The following is a 19,843-nucleotide window of genomic DNA, read 5'->3' as shown; positions in this document are numbered from 1 at the left end:
CCAGGGTGTGAACCACTACAGGTTTCCACAAATGTGGTGACAGATGTTCGACTTTTCTTCACAAATGATTCATTTTGGAGTCTTTCTGCTGGGGGAGCATCTGTTTTTCCTGTCGCCTGTCACTTGAGTATAATCAATAGGTGTCTTAAATGAACATGTGTTGAAAGAAATTCTTGACAAAGTCATTCTTGTTTAGTTTTTATCCTCTGACTCTAGAGGTCACTTCTAATTTTAAGGTACAAATTAGCGCTTTACTTAGAAAAACCCTTCACTCTAAACAGATGTGGAGTTTCTTTGTCCCTCAAACAAATCCAGACAATTCTGTGGATTTTTCTAAAGGAAGTATAGCATCAAGTTTAATAAAAAATACCCTTCTAACAAGTCAGTATTTGAAGCCACAGCACAGATCCAACCTTGAACGGGCATATAGTGCCACACAAGGAGTGAGATGGCCGTTGAAGAGGGTTGAAGGTGAAATATTGCCTAGAGACAATGCTTGTTCAGTTTAATGGACGAAGCCTCCAGTTTTTATTCTGGTATGTCAACGAATCCATGCTGCTGTGCACTCCAATGCAGGTAGCAGCATTTCTGAAGAAAAACAGGCCCACAGCATCACAGATCCATCACTTTCCTCAACAGTTGGTGTGGAGGAGGTTTTCCAAATAGTCCCTTTATTTAACATATTTGAATTTTTGCTTTTATCTTTTTTTATGGGAGTATTTTCCTGTAATTTCCTGACTTCTCCTCTGAATTGTTCTCTTGTTTTGCCTATTTTTGAACAGTGACAAAGAGACATTTTTTAGATTCTATAGTTTAAAACAAAACGGCCAAAAACATGTTTTTAGATTGCCACTATAACGTTCCTGTTGGTTTTAACTCAACATCTGTACTGAATGTGTCGCTTTTATAATTGTGAGCAAGTCATCTGCCACATCAGTGGGAATCTCTTGCATAATGGACTACATTGACTGTCCTCAGCCTGAGGCTCATTTTTACCCCAGTCTTTCAGCGGGAGATGTGTCCGCCAAGCTCTGATCAATAGAGCGGCTGACCTCCACTGATCTCTTTATGAAATAAAAAAAAAAATGTAAATAAAACAAATCAAACAACGTCTGCCGTTGCATAAAAAAAATAAAACAATGCTGTTATTAATGAGCCTCCAGGGGATAAATTGAAGCACATTTCACACACAGGCACTAAACATGCTGCTGACGCTATCACAGCCCTTAATCTCCGGGTTCACGGCGCGGCTAGGAGGTCAAGTTCGTCAGCGGAAGAAACAACGGATTTCATTTCTTCATTCATTGTGGATTTTCAAGCACAAAGCTCATGGAAACGCTCATTCATTGCAGCTTTAGGAGAACCTTCGTAGAACACGTGACTCTGGCAACACCTGTTTTTTTTTCAGTTATCTTTAAACAAAGACTCAGTAACTGACTGTTTCACAATAATCCCCTAAACATTTTGTTTTCAAATAGGTAGCGGAACAACTAATCCTTTAATGCAAAATGAGAGATCCAACAACACAAAGAAAGGAAGATTGACACGAGACTTGAAACAACTGGAAAAACGATCAAAATGACTAGTAATGCAGGACTCTGAGACAGATCCTTATGCTCTCCTGTTGTTGTTATTGGAAATGTATGTTATAGATCAAAATAAAGAAGTTAATAAGAGTAAGGTGAAGAGAAAATGATACATGGTTTTCAGATTTTTATTGAAACATTTTGGAAAAGTGTGGCGTCCTGTTCCTCCTCTTCCCTGATACCACTGAATGAAATTCAGTCCAACAAATTGCCTTCAAATGTCAACTTATTAGTAAGAGGAGCCCAGATATGTGTTATCAAACCTAAGTATCAGTCTGGCTATTCTGTGAAGGCCTCAGAGAACATTTATGAACAAAAAGCATCATGAACACCAAGGAACAGAGCAGACGGGTCAAGGTGAAAGCCGAGGAGTTAATAAAAGCTCCGCTGAGCTATAAAACATTCTTTGAACGTCTCATTAAGCGCCTCGTCTGACACGGATTGTGATGCTGTTGCAGCCCCACACTGTGTCGTCCTAAATCCACCATCGCCACAGTAAAGCACGGAGATGGCAGCATCATGCTGTGGGGATGCTTTTCTTTGGCAGGGACAGTAAACAGTGGTAAGAGTTGATTGAAAGATGGATGATTCGTCCATCTTGACCGAACCCAAGCTAATACGAAGAGTGAAACCGAGAAAACCTTCCATGTTAAGAATCAAGAATCATTTATTGTTACTGTGGTGATTTTTTTCCCCCCGAGACAGACACCAGCTTAAGATACACACAGACAAACAATATGTACAGGAATTGACAACCTTTTTTTTTTTACAGAGATTGAGCGAGTCAGTTGGCTTCTCTGGTCAACCACATGTACTAAGAAGCCTTGAGTTCCGAAATTTAGTCGTTTTTAGATATGATTTATTGTGTTGCATGAATAAATCACACAAATCACTGCAGGGATGGATGTATTATCAAAGAAGCCTTCCGTGCAATATTCTTAAACCTTAATATACAGAACTGTGCATGAAACTGTGAAATGAAACTTTCCTGATAAGTTAAGAGCGTACAAAAAAATACGCATTCACAGAAGTGATATTGTAACATGTACAGACTCCGTCTTCTCAGCAGGGGGCGATAGCCCTTACAGCTTTTGTGAAGAAGCTGTTTCTGAGTCTGTTCGTGTTGGATTTGATGTTCCTGAAAAGTTGACCTGACGGCAGAAGGGCAAACAGTGCATTGTCCGGGTGGGGGATCAATGGCAATGCGTCTGGCTCTCCTCTGGACTCGTGCGACATAAACTGAGTCCAGGTTTTGCAGACGGCATCCCACAATCCCCTGTGCTGTTCTCACCACCCGTGCTAAATCCTTCCTCTCCTTCACTGTGCAGCCACCTTACCACAGTCAGTTATGCTGAGACATAAAACACTTTCTATTGTAGCAATGTAAACGTTTCTTAGCAGCTTAGTGGAAAGTCCAGTCTGTTTTAGTTTTCTGAGGAAGAAGAGCCGTTCGTTGTTGGAACCAGGAGAGGTCAGAGGAGATGTAGCTGTCCAGGAACTTAATGCTGTCTGCACACTCAGCTACCCCCCCCCCCCCTGTATGCAAGGAGGGGCGTGTTCAGTCTTCCTGGATCTCCTGTAGTCTTTCATGACCTCCTTGGTCTTGCCGGTGTTCAGGATCAGGTTGTTTTGTGGTTTTGTGGAGAGATTGTGGATCTTATCCCTGTTGTGGCTCTCATCATTGTTGGAGATGAGACCCACCACAGTGGTGTCATCTGCAAACTTCACTGCTGTTTTTGTGGAGAGGGTGAAGAGAGCTGGGCCGAGGACACAACCCTGCGGCGTTCCTATGTTGAGGACCAGTGGAAGCAGATGTGTGTTTCCCTATGCTCACCACCTGGGGCCTGTTGGTGAGAAGGTCACTGATCCAGGAGCAGAGAGGTGGAGATAATCCCATGTTGTGGAGCTTCAGCTTGTCTTGGAGCACGGCGTTGATTGTTGAACTGAAATCACAACACCTATCATAGGTGTTGGGCTGCTGCAGATGAGTCAGAGCTTAATGGAGTGCTAACGAGACAGCGTCCTCTGTGGAGCGATTCTCCCTGTAGACAAACTGCAGGCTGTTCAGGCCAGAAGGGATGGCGTCCTAGATGTCTTGCAGGAGGATCCTCTTGAAGCACTTCATGATGACGGGGGTCAGAGCAACAGGATGATAATCATTGAGGCAGGTGATGTTTTTTTTTTTTTTTTTTTGAAACAGGCATTATGATGGATGATTTCAGGCAGGCAGAGACCGTGGAGAGCTGCAGAGAGAGGTTGAAGATGTCCAGAAAGACCCCTAGGTCAATCTCTAAAGGAGCTGCTGCTGTAACTGTAAGGAAAGGTGGTCCTGCAAATAATTTAGACTTTTATTTGTAAAATAAAATATTCTGTCCATTTCACAATTATGCATTACTTTGTGTTGGTCCATGACATAAAACCAATGAAATACACTGAACTTTGGGGTTTTAACATGACCGAATATGAAAAAAAGAGAAATATGACTATGAACAGATGTCTAAAACACAAACTTGACAATTTAGCAACATAATAAAACTTAAATGTGGATGAGTCACAAAAAAACAATGACTGTGCAAAATGTGATGAAAACTAGTTAGTAGTAGAAAATGACGGCTCACAGATTATAGCCTCTGCAGGACCAAATCAAAATAAAAGTTACATTTGGGTGAACAAAACAACTTTAAAAATGTTAATGCAAACTCATCATGCAGAATATTACTGAAATGTATACATGAAAAAAAATAGTCAATTAATGCTTAATCTGTCCAATACTCTGTCAGAATCAAAGATTCAAAGTAGGAACTATTTTATCCTGGGTGCATAAAGATTAAATAATTCATATTGTGCTCTGTATGATGTGACATCAGTGAACAAAGGGTGGATGTTGAGAAAAGAGGGTTAGACAGATCAGATCAATAAAGTGCAGATGAGGAAATCCCAGGAGAAAAAGTTGGGTTTGATGCCATCTGGCCTCCAACACGAGCTCAACCGTCCAGTTCCTGCAGTAGTCTCACAACAAGAACTTTTCCCAAAATGATGTGGGAATACACAATGCAACTGTGCCGCACTGAATACAACATGATATCGCAGCAGTTATTGGTTTGAGTGCTCTCAGAGTAATTCAAGGGCTTCCTCTGCTCGTCATATGATGTCCCTGCAGCTATTACAGTACATTAGAGCGAGAAGCTTGCAAGAAAATCCTGGATCACGTTGCCCAGTGTTGTTTATGCTCCCTCACTGCAGCTGATGCAGGAGGGCCTGTCGAGCTTCAGCTTTCAGGAGATGGAGGAAAAAACAAGACATTCATAATAACCTTTGTTTGTAAATGCAACTCTATATATTCCAATGAAATTTGTCCTCCATGTTTAGCCCATCCCATAGGGAGCAGTGGGCCGCCACTGTACAGACTCCCAGGGAGCATTCTGCGGCCGAGACTCTTACTCAGGGGCCAGAGTGGCAGGCTGTGGGATTCGAACCTGCAAACAGAAGACATAAACAGACTGAAAAGATTGAAAAAATGAGAGAGACAGCTGCTTGACTCACAATCTCTGAGGGATGTTGCAATATTAAGCTTGTCAAATTCTATTAATATTCATAAATCAAACTAAATCTATCAAAATCAGTCCAAAGGATAAAGTTTTGACCTTTCAGGGTGAATTAGGTTATTTTTTAAATGTGAACTACAGATAACCTGACTTAGTTAACTAAATACTTTAAGAAAAATCAACAAGAGTTTATGTTCAGTAGAATAACACATTAAATTCAAGGTTAAAGAAACAATGGCAAAACAAACAACTGCAACTCTCGGTTTTGGTTCTTAAAAAAGTCCTGTTAGAAAAACAACAACTAATAAAACTGATTTATCTGTCCTTCAGCAGATAAGGGAGAGCGGGTTCATGGCCAAATTCTATGTTTTGACCTTCTTTATCTAAGAAGGGATGGAAAAAAGGTTCTAAATATGTGCTGATCTGTTAGCTTTCAGCACTAGAAACACAGAACAGAAATAAGTATCATATATCAGACTTTCATTGAACCATCTTGCTTTTCTTCTCATAGGGCTTTTTCACCTCTTCTTGCTTAGGAGTTAGTTAAATTTAGCTCCAACTGTGGTTCGGTTTGCCAAGCGTCCCTCCCTAGATGTCTGACAATAAATGGAATAGCTAAGATTAAAAATAAAAGCACCCCTTGACAAATTTTCTGTGTTAAGCTGATGGAACATCTACGGGAAAAAGTTTAATAAAATCTTGCAAGCAAAAGGAGGCAAACAAAAATACTTTTATGCTTTTCAGTAAATAAAAACTCAGGTTCACATCAAGGCTCAATGCCTAGAATGCACATTAAAATTATATCATGAATTACTTTACATCTTTAGAAATTTATAAATGCTCTAAATAAATCGTTTAAAATTGTGTATTGGCAGGCATTAAAGAAAACCCTTGAGAACGAGAACTCAGCAAGCTCTTGTGTGTCTCAGAGTTGTTTGTTGTTTTGGCTGGACCGGTGGTTCTGGAAGAACATTTCAAAGTAACTCGGTGAAAATCAATGTTCAAATTACAGGGAACGGGCCTTGCTTATATGGGACTGTATAATTCCCTAAATGAAATGCTCACAAACATAACCGAAAGCAATGACAGTCCAAACTGAGACCAAGCAGCATTTACAGTCACCCTTAAATTAAGATTTGTCCTTGAAATGGCCTTTCAAACTTGTCAGTTTCCATTCTGTGTGGCCCATGATGCATAGTAGACTTTCCTTTGTTTGGCCCCTAAAAAACAAAAAAAAAATATGGACCCAATAAAAGAGCAGGATCATTTTACTGAAATCTTAGACAAGATAGTCAGGGTATCACGGACCACCCATCTTCTGTTAACGTCCTGGGAGCAGATGGCCACTGTGAACAGTTTCACTCTGTAACGCCGTGATCTCAGCTTACCTAAAAAAAAAAGGCCTTTTTGCTTTTACATCCTTATTTTTACAAAGGGAATCACAGGTGCAAGACAAATTCTTTTAAAAATGAATCTTTTTTTTGTGGCTAATTTCTGTATTGGTTTCTCATGTTTCATTTCATGAATGGTAAAAATGTAAGTTAAACTTAATTGTGTTTCCCTTGTCAAGAGGATGGTGATAGAGTCATAGTTTTCTAGAGATAGAGGAGATCAAACAACACTTTGGTCCTTTCTCTTGGTGCCTTGGCAGCAGGAGAGTTACCCAAGAAGACAGTATAACTCTTTTTATATTGTACAGTAATGTCCATCCACCAGCCTGCGTTCAGTCTCTTTGGTAACAAGTTATTTATACTCAGTGGTAGTCTTCTTCTAACTTTATAACTACATTTAAATATATGTTACCACAAACAATGTCCAAAAATTCACAACACAATAAAAATACATTTGACTATTTACAGTGTTAGACCTCCTCTGAGCTTTTGACCTAGCTGACCTGGTGGGAAGTCTTGAGTTTGTCCTCAGGAGGTTTTCTTCATACATTTTGTATCTGAAAGGAGCTTCAGAGCGCTTGCAGATCCAATCATGTCCCAATCTACTGAGCTTTTTTTGCGGAGTTCCTCAGGGTTTTGTCCTGGAACCTTTGTTATTCATGTTATAAATTCTTCATTTAAATCAGATAATTCAGCCATTCAAGTGAAGTTTCCCAACATCTTTTTTTCTCTGATGACCATTGAGCTCTGTCGCTCATTTATGACCCCTGCGGTCTTTTTCAACTAACATCCTGACAGGCCTGAAGCAGTGGTTGAGCAATGGTATTTACAGCTGAAAACAGTTGAAACATAAACTTTAATTAATGTATTGGAAAGTGGAATCTCTTTGATTCAAGATTCTCCCAGAATCTCTGTTTTTTGTAAGTTAAGGTTAATTTTGGATTAAGTTTTTCCCCTGAAGCGTCACTTAAAACAGTTTAAACATTTTCATTGCAACTTCGTACATTCCAGTAAAACATGTCCTCTGCATTTGACCCACCCCTAAGAGAGCAGTGGGCTTGCTCAAGGACCCACTGTGGCAGTCTAGGAGATTTGAACCAAGGACCTTGGAACATCAAGGAAGCCCTTTTTATTTTTTCTCATCTGCTTTTTGTGTGTATGGTCAGTTTTGTGAAACCCAGAGTCAGTTGAGGCAGATGGCTGTTCACACTGAACCTGGTTCTGCTGGAGGTTTCTTATTGTTGAAGGGAAGTTTTTTTTTTTTTCCACTGCTGCTACATGAATGCTGAGTATGAGGGATTGCTGCGAAGTCCAGGAGGAGAGAATGCAGCGAGTCAATATAACTCAAACGTTCAGGGAAATAAACTATTGGTTATGAAAAGTAATGTTATGACTATAACCATTAAAACAAATCAGCATTGTGAATGTAATCATTACTTTTTTTGGCCTTTTTTTCTTAAAATGTCAACTGATTCATTAAAAAAAACTTTTGGACTATATTCAAAATGTTTCAACTTTATTCTTCAATACAAAAGAAAAGACAAATCTCATTCCAAATAATTTTTTTTCCATGTAACCCTGATACTCTGAGGATTTGTTTTGGTGCTTTTCCTCTGTTTTTGTGTTCATGAATTATTTATTCACCAATAGCAGAGCAGCTCCCTCTCTCCCTCCTCATCAGCTGTAAACCCACATCCCACACAGCACTTAGTCCTGACAGAGGGTTTCTGTAAATCACAGTCTCATCAGCGTAATCTATGAGCCATCACCATCAGTCATGTGCTGTAAAAACACTCTGCAAACACTGCCATGGATGCTATAACATGTGAAGTCAGCTCTCGCGTCTAATAACTCAGCTGGGAGCTGCTGAGACTTCATAGCACCCTCTACGATGCCTGGCATCTCTGCTAAAGATGTGCATATAAGCCTTGAGATTAACGGCTGTTTTGGGGACATTGTAAATCCAAGATGGCAGTCTTTGAGCTACCCAGACGTGAGCTTTGGGCTATTTTCCAAATGCATGTCCCTCATCATCCCCCTCATTCTGTGTGGTGACTAGAAAAATTTGGAGTCCTGATCCCTCTCCACCCGATCCTCGTTAGTCACAGTTCCAGTAGTTTAAACTTTTTTTTTAATTGTTCTGACAAGAGCATATTTGTAGAAATTCATATCTATTTCATTGAAGCCCTTTCCCAAAGAGGATCTCCTGATGCTCAAAACTAATTTTATTCCTTCCTGAATAGCATGTACTCATATGTTTCCCATTTCTAAGAGTGGCTATGAAAAAACAGGCAGTGCGTAATTGACACGCTGATCAACCTCAATAAATAAAAAAAATAAATAAAAGACTGATTCTGAAAAAGTCATCTTTCTACAATTGTTTGTGTTTAAAAATGTATTCAAAAAAATAGTTTCATAATGAAAATCTTGCTGCTGCTATAAAAAAAAGTAGTTGATTTGATAACCTTTTACACATTTGCGCCAAGTGTGTAGCTGATTGTAGAAACTGCTCTAGATTTTTTAATTCTTCCTTTTAGAGGAGAAACGAAGCATTGAGAGCCATAATGTAACAGGAAATTATTTTTCAGTACTCAACAATGATCATACACAAAAAGCTGTAAGGAGATTCAATGTGACCAAAGTAAAGAGCTGTCATAATTTAGTTTTTTTTTTTAATTTGTTTTGGACTTTTCTAGAATCACCTCTCAGTCGCCCGTCAATCAGCTCAGACCAGCTCTGCTCACCTGTTCCCGTCCACATATACCTGCCTCAGCCGGCTCATCGCTGCCTGAATGCTTCGTCTCATCTCATGTGCACCGCTGCCAAGATTTTTACCAGTTCCTGTGTGCTGAGCCAGCTGGACGCTCTGCCTCTGCTCTTGTTCGGCCCCACTAATGTTTATTCCCATGTCTGCCTGCTGCTCATGTCTGTTTTGCTTCTTGAATCCAGCTGCTTGCTCTGCCTGTCCTGGTGGTTCCTCGGCCTGCATCCTCGGTTCTTGGTCAGTCTGGTCCAACCTGCACCTGGACTAGTCCGGTTCTGCTGGCCTGCCCCATCGGCCACATTGCACCCTTTCAATAAACCTTTTAAAAAGAAGTGTAACTTTTTGTCCGGCTGAATATCGGGTTCTCCAGCACTATTCCCAACAAGAGCAGATGCAAAAGTATTCAAAACTGTACATAAAATGATAACAGTTTTAAAAACTTCTGACTACAAAGGTTTTTAGAATAAAATTAAAAAAACATTTAAGAGATCATCCATAGTTAAAGGTAGGCTATTTAGTCATATTTAATAAATTAGAATATTATTGAAAAGTGAACATATTTCTGTGACTCCATTATATAAGAAAAATACCTTACATAGATTAACACAGACTGATGAAGTTTTGAAGTCTTTTCCCACCTCCAGCTAATAAAAACACAGCATGTGAGCTTAGATATTGCATCAGACCAATAGAAAAAGCAACATTTCTCATGCAGAAATGGTGGTTTAATGAGCAGTATGTGTAATACAAACTGTTTTTTCTAAAGGTACTCTTAATCTGACAAAAAACTTTTTAGAAATTGATATTCTACTTTATTGAATGACTGTATATAATTGTGTGTGCGTGCGCACGCACGTGTGTGTGAATTTATTTAATGCGTTCCTTGCTTTCCCTTTTTATGGCATTGAGTAATACTCCGTAATGAGATCTATCATCACACTGTAACTCATTTTAGATGAACAGGAACAGGTTTGGTCCTGTTAGAATGTCAGAAATTGTAAAACAACATTTACACCCATCAAAAGATTGAAATGCAGCCATAAAACATTTTTTATTGGGTTTGCTAAAGGGTTTCAGAGCACATTGCATAAACTTCTACAGAAGAGCCAGAACAACTACCCGATTTAGTTGTTTATTACACACTAAAGAAGCTGACTTGGTGAACTTAGTGACTCCTATAGCTCAAAGCAAAACATGATGATCGGTTGAGGACAATATTTCAGCTCAGGTGTCAGCTTTGTAAATTATTGAGATTAGAGTTACAATACAGAAGAATAGGTGGGGATAATAATAAAAAAACAACAATAAGGAATAGCTATGTGGTTCAGGAACATAGCTGGCTTTTCAAATGTATCTGTTATGGATCTCAGGTTTCCAGGGAAATTGTCTTCCTGAGTTCAGTTTATCTGTTGTCTGTCTTCAGGCACTGAACTAAGAGCGCTAACATAACAAGTGCTGACATAACGGTTGACAAAGAAAAAGAAACAGGTTCACATAAGTAAAAGTTCTGAAGATGATTATTGTCATTAACATTATTGCTTCAGCTTTGCCACGCATGGCAGCATCGGGGTCAAACTCTGGTCCAAACACAAAAGGAGGCAATTCTTGCAACTCAAATGCTTCAGAACCTGAATAACCACATTTAAATTACCGCTTTATAAGCTTTTCATAGATTTGTTATAACACGGCCCTTCAAATGTTCTGCTTCCCTGTGTAACAGCCAAGATATCAAGAAGAGGATCCAGGCACAGGTCCGGTCCAGATACCTGAAGATACCGCATTCATCTGTTCAACCATAGAACAGCCATCACACCATTCAGGAAAGAGATGGGTTCTGTGTCCAAGAGAGGAACTTGTTTAGGTGCCACAGAACGAAAGTAAAGACTAATGGCTGCATATTGTTTAACAGAGGGTCATTGTCCACATGAGACATCTCCCGATCCAACATCTGGTGAAGGGCCAGTCAGCACTGCAAAAACGGATCTAAAAATAAGTAAAATGTTATTACAATTTGTGTTTTTGTCCTACATTTGAGCAGGTAAATAATATTATCTACTAATGAAACGACTATTTTGACCTCTAAAATAAGATAATCAGACATCCTGTACTTGAAATAAGATGATGGAGATGAGTTGTTCCTATTTTAAGTGCAAAAATCTTTTTCCATTGGGGTTGGCAGTATCATGCTGTGGGCGTGTTTTGATGCTGGAGGGATTCAAGCACTTCAAATGGCAGACAGCATCATGATAAAAAAAAACCAGAATGTGCAAATATCAAAGAAACATCTTAAAACATCATCCACAAAGGTAAGGTTTGGCCACAAATGATAATAATTATGATAATAATTCATCCTATTAAGAACGCCCTTTACATTAATTTGCCAATCTCAAAGTGTTACCTTTAAAAGGCTGTAAAAGTACAGTAGAATTAAACAAATAAAATCAAAAATGACAAATGTTTAGATTTTAGATTTTGAAGGACTCTGCAGCCTGTGGCGCCCTGAGGTGCTCAGGGGGAGCATTCCACAGGCGAGGTGCAGCTGTGCAGGAGGCCCGGTCTAAAGAAGTTTGTTTGGTCCTTGGGATTCAGAGTTGTGATGAAGTTGTTGCATAAAGGAAAACACACTATGTTGTGTTAAACGGAGCAGTTCTTTAAGCTAACTGCACCTCAGTGAACACCTTGATAGGCAAGGAGGCAGATCTTGGACTGGTTGTGGGCAGTCAAGGAGGCAAAGTAGGAAATGGAGGACTGAAGTTAAGAGGCCCTGATTTTTTTTTTGTTGTTGTTCTGAATAAAATGAAGCTGGATCTTCCAATTGGACAGCTGTTCTAATGTACCAACTACATCCTAAGCATCTCAGAAAGTTCTGCAGACAGCTGCTAATGAACCATAATTTGATTGAGACATGTTTAACCAGGAAAATAACTAAAATATGCAGGATACTGGTCCTCGAGGACTGACTTTAGACACCGGTGCCCTAAGGAAACGTGACTTAAGACGACGTCTATGTTTTGTAGAGATGGTCTCCAAGTCTTCAGCCTCACAGAAACATGTGGAAATACTTAAATTACACCAGTTTTGTCAGGAGAATTGGACCAAAATTTTAGCAAACTATTGCGAGGACCGTGTGGCTAGATACCTTAAACGGCTGACCCAAGTCATACAGTTTCGGTCAATTTCATTAAATGGTGAGGAAATGTTTCTAAACCAGGGGTCACCAACATAGGGCCAGCGGGCACCAAGTAGTCCCTGAGGACCACATGTGGTGTCCACTCTAGTTTAAAGGTCAGTACTGGTAGCCACAACACCAATGAAGTAGCTCTCAGATTTAAAAAGGTTGGTGACCCCTTTTCTAAACTTTTGAATGTGAAGAAAATGAAAAATAAAGCGTTTTATCCAGACGTTAAGCACATTTAAATCCTTTTTTGTAATCCTAACTGACCTAAACACGAGTTGAGTCTGACTGATTGTGCAGAAGATCTAAAAATAACACACACTCGTCATCCAACCAGCCTATTGTTGAATATATTTGCGTGTTTGTCCGGATCAAGAGCAACAGCAGCAACATCCTGCAGCGTAATTGGAGTTGTTAAAGATAGAACAAGCCAAGTGGGCGTGGACAGGAGTCCTTCCCTGAAGCCACGGCGCTGAAGCGCTTCTTCCACATGAGCCAGCAAACGCGCACAGCCAGAACCCTCCTCCCCCAGATGGGTCATCCCCAGCCGCGTCGGTCGGACCCTCAGACTGGATTGTAGCTGCGCGCAGGGGGGGCGCTTTAAAGCCTGGGCTGCTCTTTAGCGACTATCAGTCATTTGGAAAGTTTCTCTCCTCCTCTCTTTGACAGCGAATCCAGAAAGAATCGCGAAAGACGCAGCGATGACAGCTGTGATTACCTCCCCTCCGAGTTTCTGAGAGTTCACCTTCTTTCATTCGAGCATCTGATTGCTGACGCTTTTAGAAACATGCAAAGGAGAAACAGGATGAAGTTGGTTTTAATTGCAGCCTTATTTGGACTGGTGAGTATCACCCTTTTCTTTTTTTCTTTTTACAAATTCAGTGCGTTTAATATTTCTCCAAATCGCTTCCTTTTGGCTTCTGCAGTCCTTTACGGAGAGTCTATTAATCCACCAAATAGTTTGTGGGCAAGTTATATTTCCTTCTAATTCATCTAAAATAATCTAAATCACTGCAAATGTGTGGCGTTTCTCGTGCGTCCAGACATTTACGCGTCCATATAACATTAAAACACTTTGTAAGGGCTCACATATGGCGCCTTTTCGCGTCTTTGCGCTTGCACCTGCCCCGTTTTCGGATTGACAACGTTAGCAGGACGGATGCATGCAGCAGAGCAGCCATTCAGGTTGACACTTTAGAGCTCGGGTTGCAGCTTGGAGCTGTAGTTCCACCCGTCTCAGTTACATGTGTGGCTGCGCAGGGAAGGACAATAAGAGCGGACTCTAGGGAGCTGCCCATCCATGAGGCGTGTATTTACATGAAAAAAGGGGGACTGGTTGATTCATTTCACAGGACATAATCTGATCCAGTAGGTATAAAAGGAGCCTTGCCGTCTGTGCAGAGTCACATGGCCTCATATCAACACTTACACAAGAGCCAAAACAGTTGCAGAATGTTTCTCAACTATCAGGGGAACACAAGAGGAAGCCCTCTTGGCAGTTGTGGCGTGTAATACTTTTGATTCATTCATTTTTCAGTGCGTGACTCTGACAGGACTCAGTCAGTGGCTTCACTGAGTTTGTCGAGGTCCTGATTTAGGACCCTGGTGCATCTCCAGGACATGACAGCTGCTCCCGCTGATGGCTATGCATCCTCTGCTGGCTCAGCACATGCAATATTGATGGGTGCTGGACCACCCTTTCTCCTCCTCCTCTTCAATCTTCCTCTCCTCCCTTCCCCTTCCACTCTCCATCATTCACTCTTCAACGTTCCTTTTCCTTCTCCAGAAGGGATGATTCAGCATTATAACCCCAACCCAAAAAGCTGCAGATTTCCTCTTAAACTGGGCCACATTTATTTATTTTTTTGTGGGGATTTTTTTGCGGCTCTAGTGGCTCGCTTTTTAACTCAGTAGTGTTGCTCACTGGAAAATTGTCATTAATGGAGGCACTCTAAGCGCAGAGAGATAATGAGATGAGAATCTGCAGCCAGAAGCAGTACCATATCTCCTCTCTTAGGGACAATACCTGATCCTCAATGCTCGCCCCAACAAAGCTGCGTTGCTCAAACACCACATCCAGAATTTAGAAGTGGAGAGGATGCAGTTGTCGGTCTGCAGTCCTGCCCTCAACCCCAGTAGATGCTTGCTGGATCAGCTTTGGCGTACTCTTTTTGCCAGAGTGGCCAACGCAACCACACACACTGGCTGGCAAATGCTGGTTGAAGACTGGCATGCCGTCCCGCAGCAGTGTTTGACCAAGGTGGCGATCGGCACAAGGAGGAGGCGGCAAGCTGTTGTAGTTGTGTGTGATTCTCCAACACACTGCTGAGGCCCCCAGTTTCTAATAAAATAAATGGCGAACATTTCCAAATTATCTTTTTTTCATTCAAACTTCAACAATCCAATCAAATAAATGTGGCTGCAAAACCTACAAATGCATTTTCTTTACAAATGAAGCCCTGTGTGATGAGAAATGAACAGGTTTTCCTACAGTATAAGAAGGGTCTTTGCCAAGAAGCATCGTTACAAAATAGAAATAATCTACCAAACAATAATTTGCTTCTTTTTTCTGGGAGTTGGATATGATCCTATAATGAAAGGAAGACAATACCACTCAGGAATATTTTCTTGAAAAGACTATCAAAATGGATAATTACAACAAATACGGGCTGCATTATATTTTTGACAATATCATTTTGACATTATGTAACATTTGTTATGCCAAGGAAACTTTCAAGACCAACAGATCCAGTTTGTATCCAGTTATAAAGGCCTAGATATAATTAATCTAATTTTGATAGATCCTGATCATAATCTGGTTAAGATTTAGGTAAATCAGATTCTAGTGATTTATATAATACAGTCAAAGTCCTTTTACAATGTAATGTCGAATGACCAAAAAAAAAAAAAAAAAGCATTTGACAAATGAAGTTAAACCAGTTGTGCCGAGTTGCTGACTGAGCAACGTCCTGAGAAAGCACGTGGCGAAGGCGGAGAGGAACAACCCCCTTTAAACAAGGAAGAATTCTTGAAAAGTAACTGGGGCTAAGAAGATAGAAAGCAGGAACGTAGACATGCTGACCCAGCAGTATTTTCTATATTAAGCAAAAATAGAGTAAACAGAGTTAATGGTATAATTAGGTCCTTTAGTGGCTTCACCTATAGGGCAGAAGCACCACTGACAAGATAATACTCTGAGCCAGTATTACTATCTGTGGGAAGAATAACAAAGAGATCATCATAGTTATTGGCAGCAATAACTCCTTCCTGATTTTCTCAAAGGGAAAAAAAAACATTTTAAACACAGAAATACTGGTTTAGGCATACGTTCTATGAACATAAAAATGGAGAGAACTCCATAAACACTGTAAATGTAGTTAAACAAGAATAGATGCCCTCCTAAAATATCTGTTGATGTCTAAATAAGGTTGAAAAGTACTTAGTGCTGATCTAAGGAGCGTGGGCTTTAGCCTTTTTATTTAGGGTAAAGGTTAGCAGGATATATGGGACATAGGGTCCTATTTTCTCCCTGTTGGAATAAGGACAATGGCTGCTGGATAGGAAGTAGCACCTGCAAAAATCTCCATGGATGCACAGGGTTTGGAGGGTAGATGTATTTGTGTTGTCTAACTCCTGTTACAGTGGAGGAGTCACCCAAGATACCACCCAAGCAAAAGCCTCAGTTCCTTGTTTTCTGCTCTCAAGGAGAAAGTGCCACCCTGCAGGCTAATTCTTGCTTCTCCTTTTTATTACCACACCTGTGTCTCTGAGAGACCCCCCTTGTCTTTTTACTACTAACAGCATAATGTCATGCTGCAAAATCAGTACAGCAGTCTTTGTTCTGCATAAAACACTTTTTTTGTTGGCTCTAAGGTGTTGTAGTTCTGAACAAGTTTTCTATTGCTTGTTTTCCCCACTGGAATATAGTTCAGTCAGAAAACATAGCTTTATACCTGCGTTTGGCTAGTGATGCTGAGGCTTGAATCTGATTCATAGCTTTCATAGTTTGTCTGACTTGAAGGACTATTTCACTATGTTTTAAAGCAATCTATACTTTTAATTATCTGTAGATCAAAAGCTAAAATAATTAAATGTGCTGTTAGAACTTTCTATTATTCTGCACTGAAATGAAAATGAATAAAACCTCTTTTTGATGGTTTTGTCAGTGCTTTATAGGCATTAAGAGCAGCTTAGATTGAAGTAAACATGACAATGTAAGAGGTATGCAACAATAAATATATATATTCATGCATAACATAACATATTTTTACACATATATAACAAGCTCTGAGGTTAAGAGTTTTAGCACAGTACAGGTCCATGAGAGCTCTAAAGCTTTGTCCACATTCCCCAAGGCATTCACATCTACAACTTGTGTACATCTTGTTCCATCTTCAGGGAGATGGACCCCCCCCACACACACACACACACACGTTAAAACCAGCTTATGAAAGCATGAAAGTTCAGTCTCAACTTGTTAAAAAAGGCGTGCATCCTTCTTTTTTTTTCCATTTCACACACTATTTGACAAAATGACATCCTCTAAATAATCTCTTAGTTAGCTGTTGCATTTTAATCTCATCTTTGGACTCTGTGTTCTGTTGCACCTACACCTGGAGCTAAAAAAGCGTCAAAGAGAAGAAAAAAAAAAGAGCAAATGCCAAATGCTGGAGTCATTTCAAGTGTCATTTTTAAAACGGGTTTGCTCACATCATGGGAGGTTGGCTGGCGAGTTCATGCAGAGGAGCGCGTGTCGATGGGTGTGTGCGTTAAATAAGGGGGCAGCAGAGGGGAAGTACGTAGGAGACGGCTTTGATTCACATTTAAATGCCTGCTAGAGTAAAATGTAATAGCATGGTGGAAAATGCGCTGCGGTTAAGAACAAATATTATTTCCCCCTGTGATTCGTGGGGGCAATGATATTTGTTTTGGCATCTGGTTTAGCTTTTTTGTTGCTCTTTAATGTTTAGTATTTCCACATAGAAATTTATATCAGGCAAAGATAACCTAAGTAAACATAAAAAACTTTTTCAAATTAAGAGAAAAGGCTATTCAAACCAACCTGGCCCTGTGTGAAATGATAATTGCATCCTAAACCTTATAACTGAGTGTGCCATCCGTTTTTGGAGCAGAAGTCCTTCGCGTCACTGTGGACGAATTTCGTTCCAGTCTTCTTTGCAGAATGGTTTTATTTCCACCACATTGGAGGGTTGTCAGTTATGAAAGACCCGTTTAGCTGCAAATGCCACAGCATCTCAGTTGGACTTTGACCAGGTCTCTGCCAAACACTCTTGGTATTGATTCTTTAAGAGGTGGACTTTTGGATCACTGTTCCCTTTTTGAATAAGACCAGCTTACCTCGCTCTTCCTCTCTTCAGGGGGATCGCGTCTTAAAAATTTCCCAAATCCACTCTGATCTTATATTACTTTCTACTGAGGCTTTCCTCTTCTTCTGCTAAACATGAACACAGTTTGCTTCTTACGACTATGTCATGTTGAAAGTCTACGGCGAGAGCAGCGGAGCTACAATGAACGGCTAACCGCTAACCTAGCCGCCAAGCTAACCGGATACATATACACTAGTTGGTGGGCCAATAATGCAGACTGAGCACTGCCGTCATGTTTGACTGTTGGACTTTTTCGTTTTTTGCATATCGGACATAGGCTTTTGTATTCCTATTGTTTTTCTCCTTTGCACTCTCCCATAGATGCAGTTTTTGCCCAGACTCTTTTTATTTTTCTCCTAAAATCACAAACACAGATCTTAACTGGGACAAGTAAAGTCTGCAGGGCTTCAGATGTGGTTCTTGGTTCTGGTGTCACCCGGGAAAGTTCACCTCTGTTCCATGTTTTCTGTATTTGTGGATAATAGTTCTCACTGTGATCTTCAGGAGTCTCAAAACCTTAGACATTTTTTTTAACCCTGTCGAAATTGATGGATATCAGTAACCTTGTATCTGATCTGCTGTTGGATTCCTGTGGTTCAGGGCATGATGTGTTCCTTTTAGCAATCTTTCAGCTTAACTCATGTCCTCAGCGGTTTTTATTTAAGTGATTTCTTGATTTCTTGATCATGTGATATGTCACAGTCAGTGTTGTTGGCAAGAGATCTGAATCTGATACATCCTGGATGAACATTACTGCAGAGACTTGATGAAACTAAGCTGTTTCAAACATTTTTTCAGTTGATAGAGCTCCATTACTTTACTTCATACAAAATATGAAGTTTTCCACAAATTCAACGACACGTTCTTAAACAGAAGGTAATCTGGCAGTGCTGTGTGAGCGTACGCTCGCTTTGTGCACGCTCACACAGATGTAGAAACCGCACGTCAGCTGACTCAGAGGGTGCCTGAGGGGACGCTTGATGTTTTGTGGCTCTCCGCTTTCTCCTGTCAGCTGCATTCCACGCACACCTGAGGCCTGACGATTTATGCAGAGCGCACCTCCTTCGCTCAGAACCTACATGTGTGCGCACATCCCTCAACCTGCCATAAACGCGCTGGTGATGCGCCTCGAACCAACCTCGCTCCAGTGGGGAACGAGCTGACTCACATGTTGGTCACCGGATGAGGCAGACATTAAAACTGTTTTCTGCTGGCCCCTGATCTATGGAGAGTAGGAAACTCATCGGTAAACTAAATACCTGCCTGAAACTAAGCATTCTTGTTTAAATATAGAGTAGGAAAAGCAGATCTATTTTAGCTGGAAAGTTAGCCCTGCTCTTATTAGGGCTTGGTTGGTTAGCCATTTATTAGAAAAGAGAAAACGGAGATGATGTGAGGAAGATATAGTCTAAGTTTTTGCGTAAACGTGGAAACTTTAAGGTTCGGGGGTGAGCGTGCAAGTGTGTGTGCAAGCGTCCTCATGCATTTATGCATAAGCAAAGGCACGCACAAACATCTCTTCCTGTCAGCAGAGATAAGATAAAGCACTCAGCAGGTTACTCGTGGAAGAATGCTCGACGAGGGGAGCGTCTTAACTTGGTATGGATGTGTTATTGTGTTGCTTTGATTACCGCCTCTCACTTATGCTCGCAAATACTCACACCCAGAGATGGCTCAAAGCTTGCTGGTACATTAACTCTTTACTGTCTGACACTAGCAATAACAGAAAGCCCTTTAAATTAGGATTCAAACTCTTTATAAGATGCTTTTGATATCTTATTAATTAGAATACTGTGCAATAATACATTCATAAATGGCATGTTGACTGCTAGAACAGGTATAAATGTCTAATTGTAATCAAATTACATTTCCTTAATTGTTTCCAAGTCCAAATAAATTTATACAAGATTTTTATTTAGGCAATCAAAGCACCAATAAACCAAGAAATGCACTCAGAGAAACCTTATGCACTGACCCCTAATGTATGCCTCCAAA

General features: G+C 40.4%; 1 protein-coding gene across 1 annotated transcript in view; it reads left to right on the top strand.

Moving 5' to 3' along the window:
- The first annotated feature begins 12,936 nt into the window (after positions 1–12,936).
- ngfrb (nerve growth factor receptor b) overlaps positions 12,937–19,843 on the top strand; it is a 49,818-nt gene continuing 42,911 nt past the window's right edge. The window contains exon 1 of the mRNA XM_012881566.3: positions 12,937–13,302. Within this exon, the coding sequence (XP_012737020.2) occupies positions 13,249–13,302 (54 nt within the window). The 5' untranslated portion in view covers positions 12,937–13,248. The remainder of the gene's footprint in view (positions 13,303–19,843) is intronic.

The sequence above is a fragment of the Fundulus heteroclitus genome, chromosome 10 (assembly GCF_011125445.2).
Source record: "Fundulus heteroclitus isolate FHET01 chromosome 10, MU-UCD_Fhet_4.1, whole genome shotgun sequence".
Lineage (NCBI taxonomy): Eukaryota > Metazoa > Chordata > Actinopteri > Cyprinodontiformes > Fundulidae > Fundulus > Fundulus heteroclitus.
The sequence above is the reverse complement of the archived record's forward strand: the minus strand, read 5'-3'. Positions and strand labels throughout refer to the sequence as shown.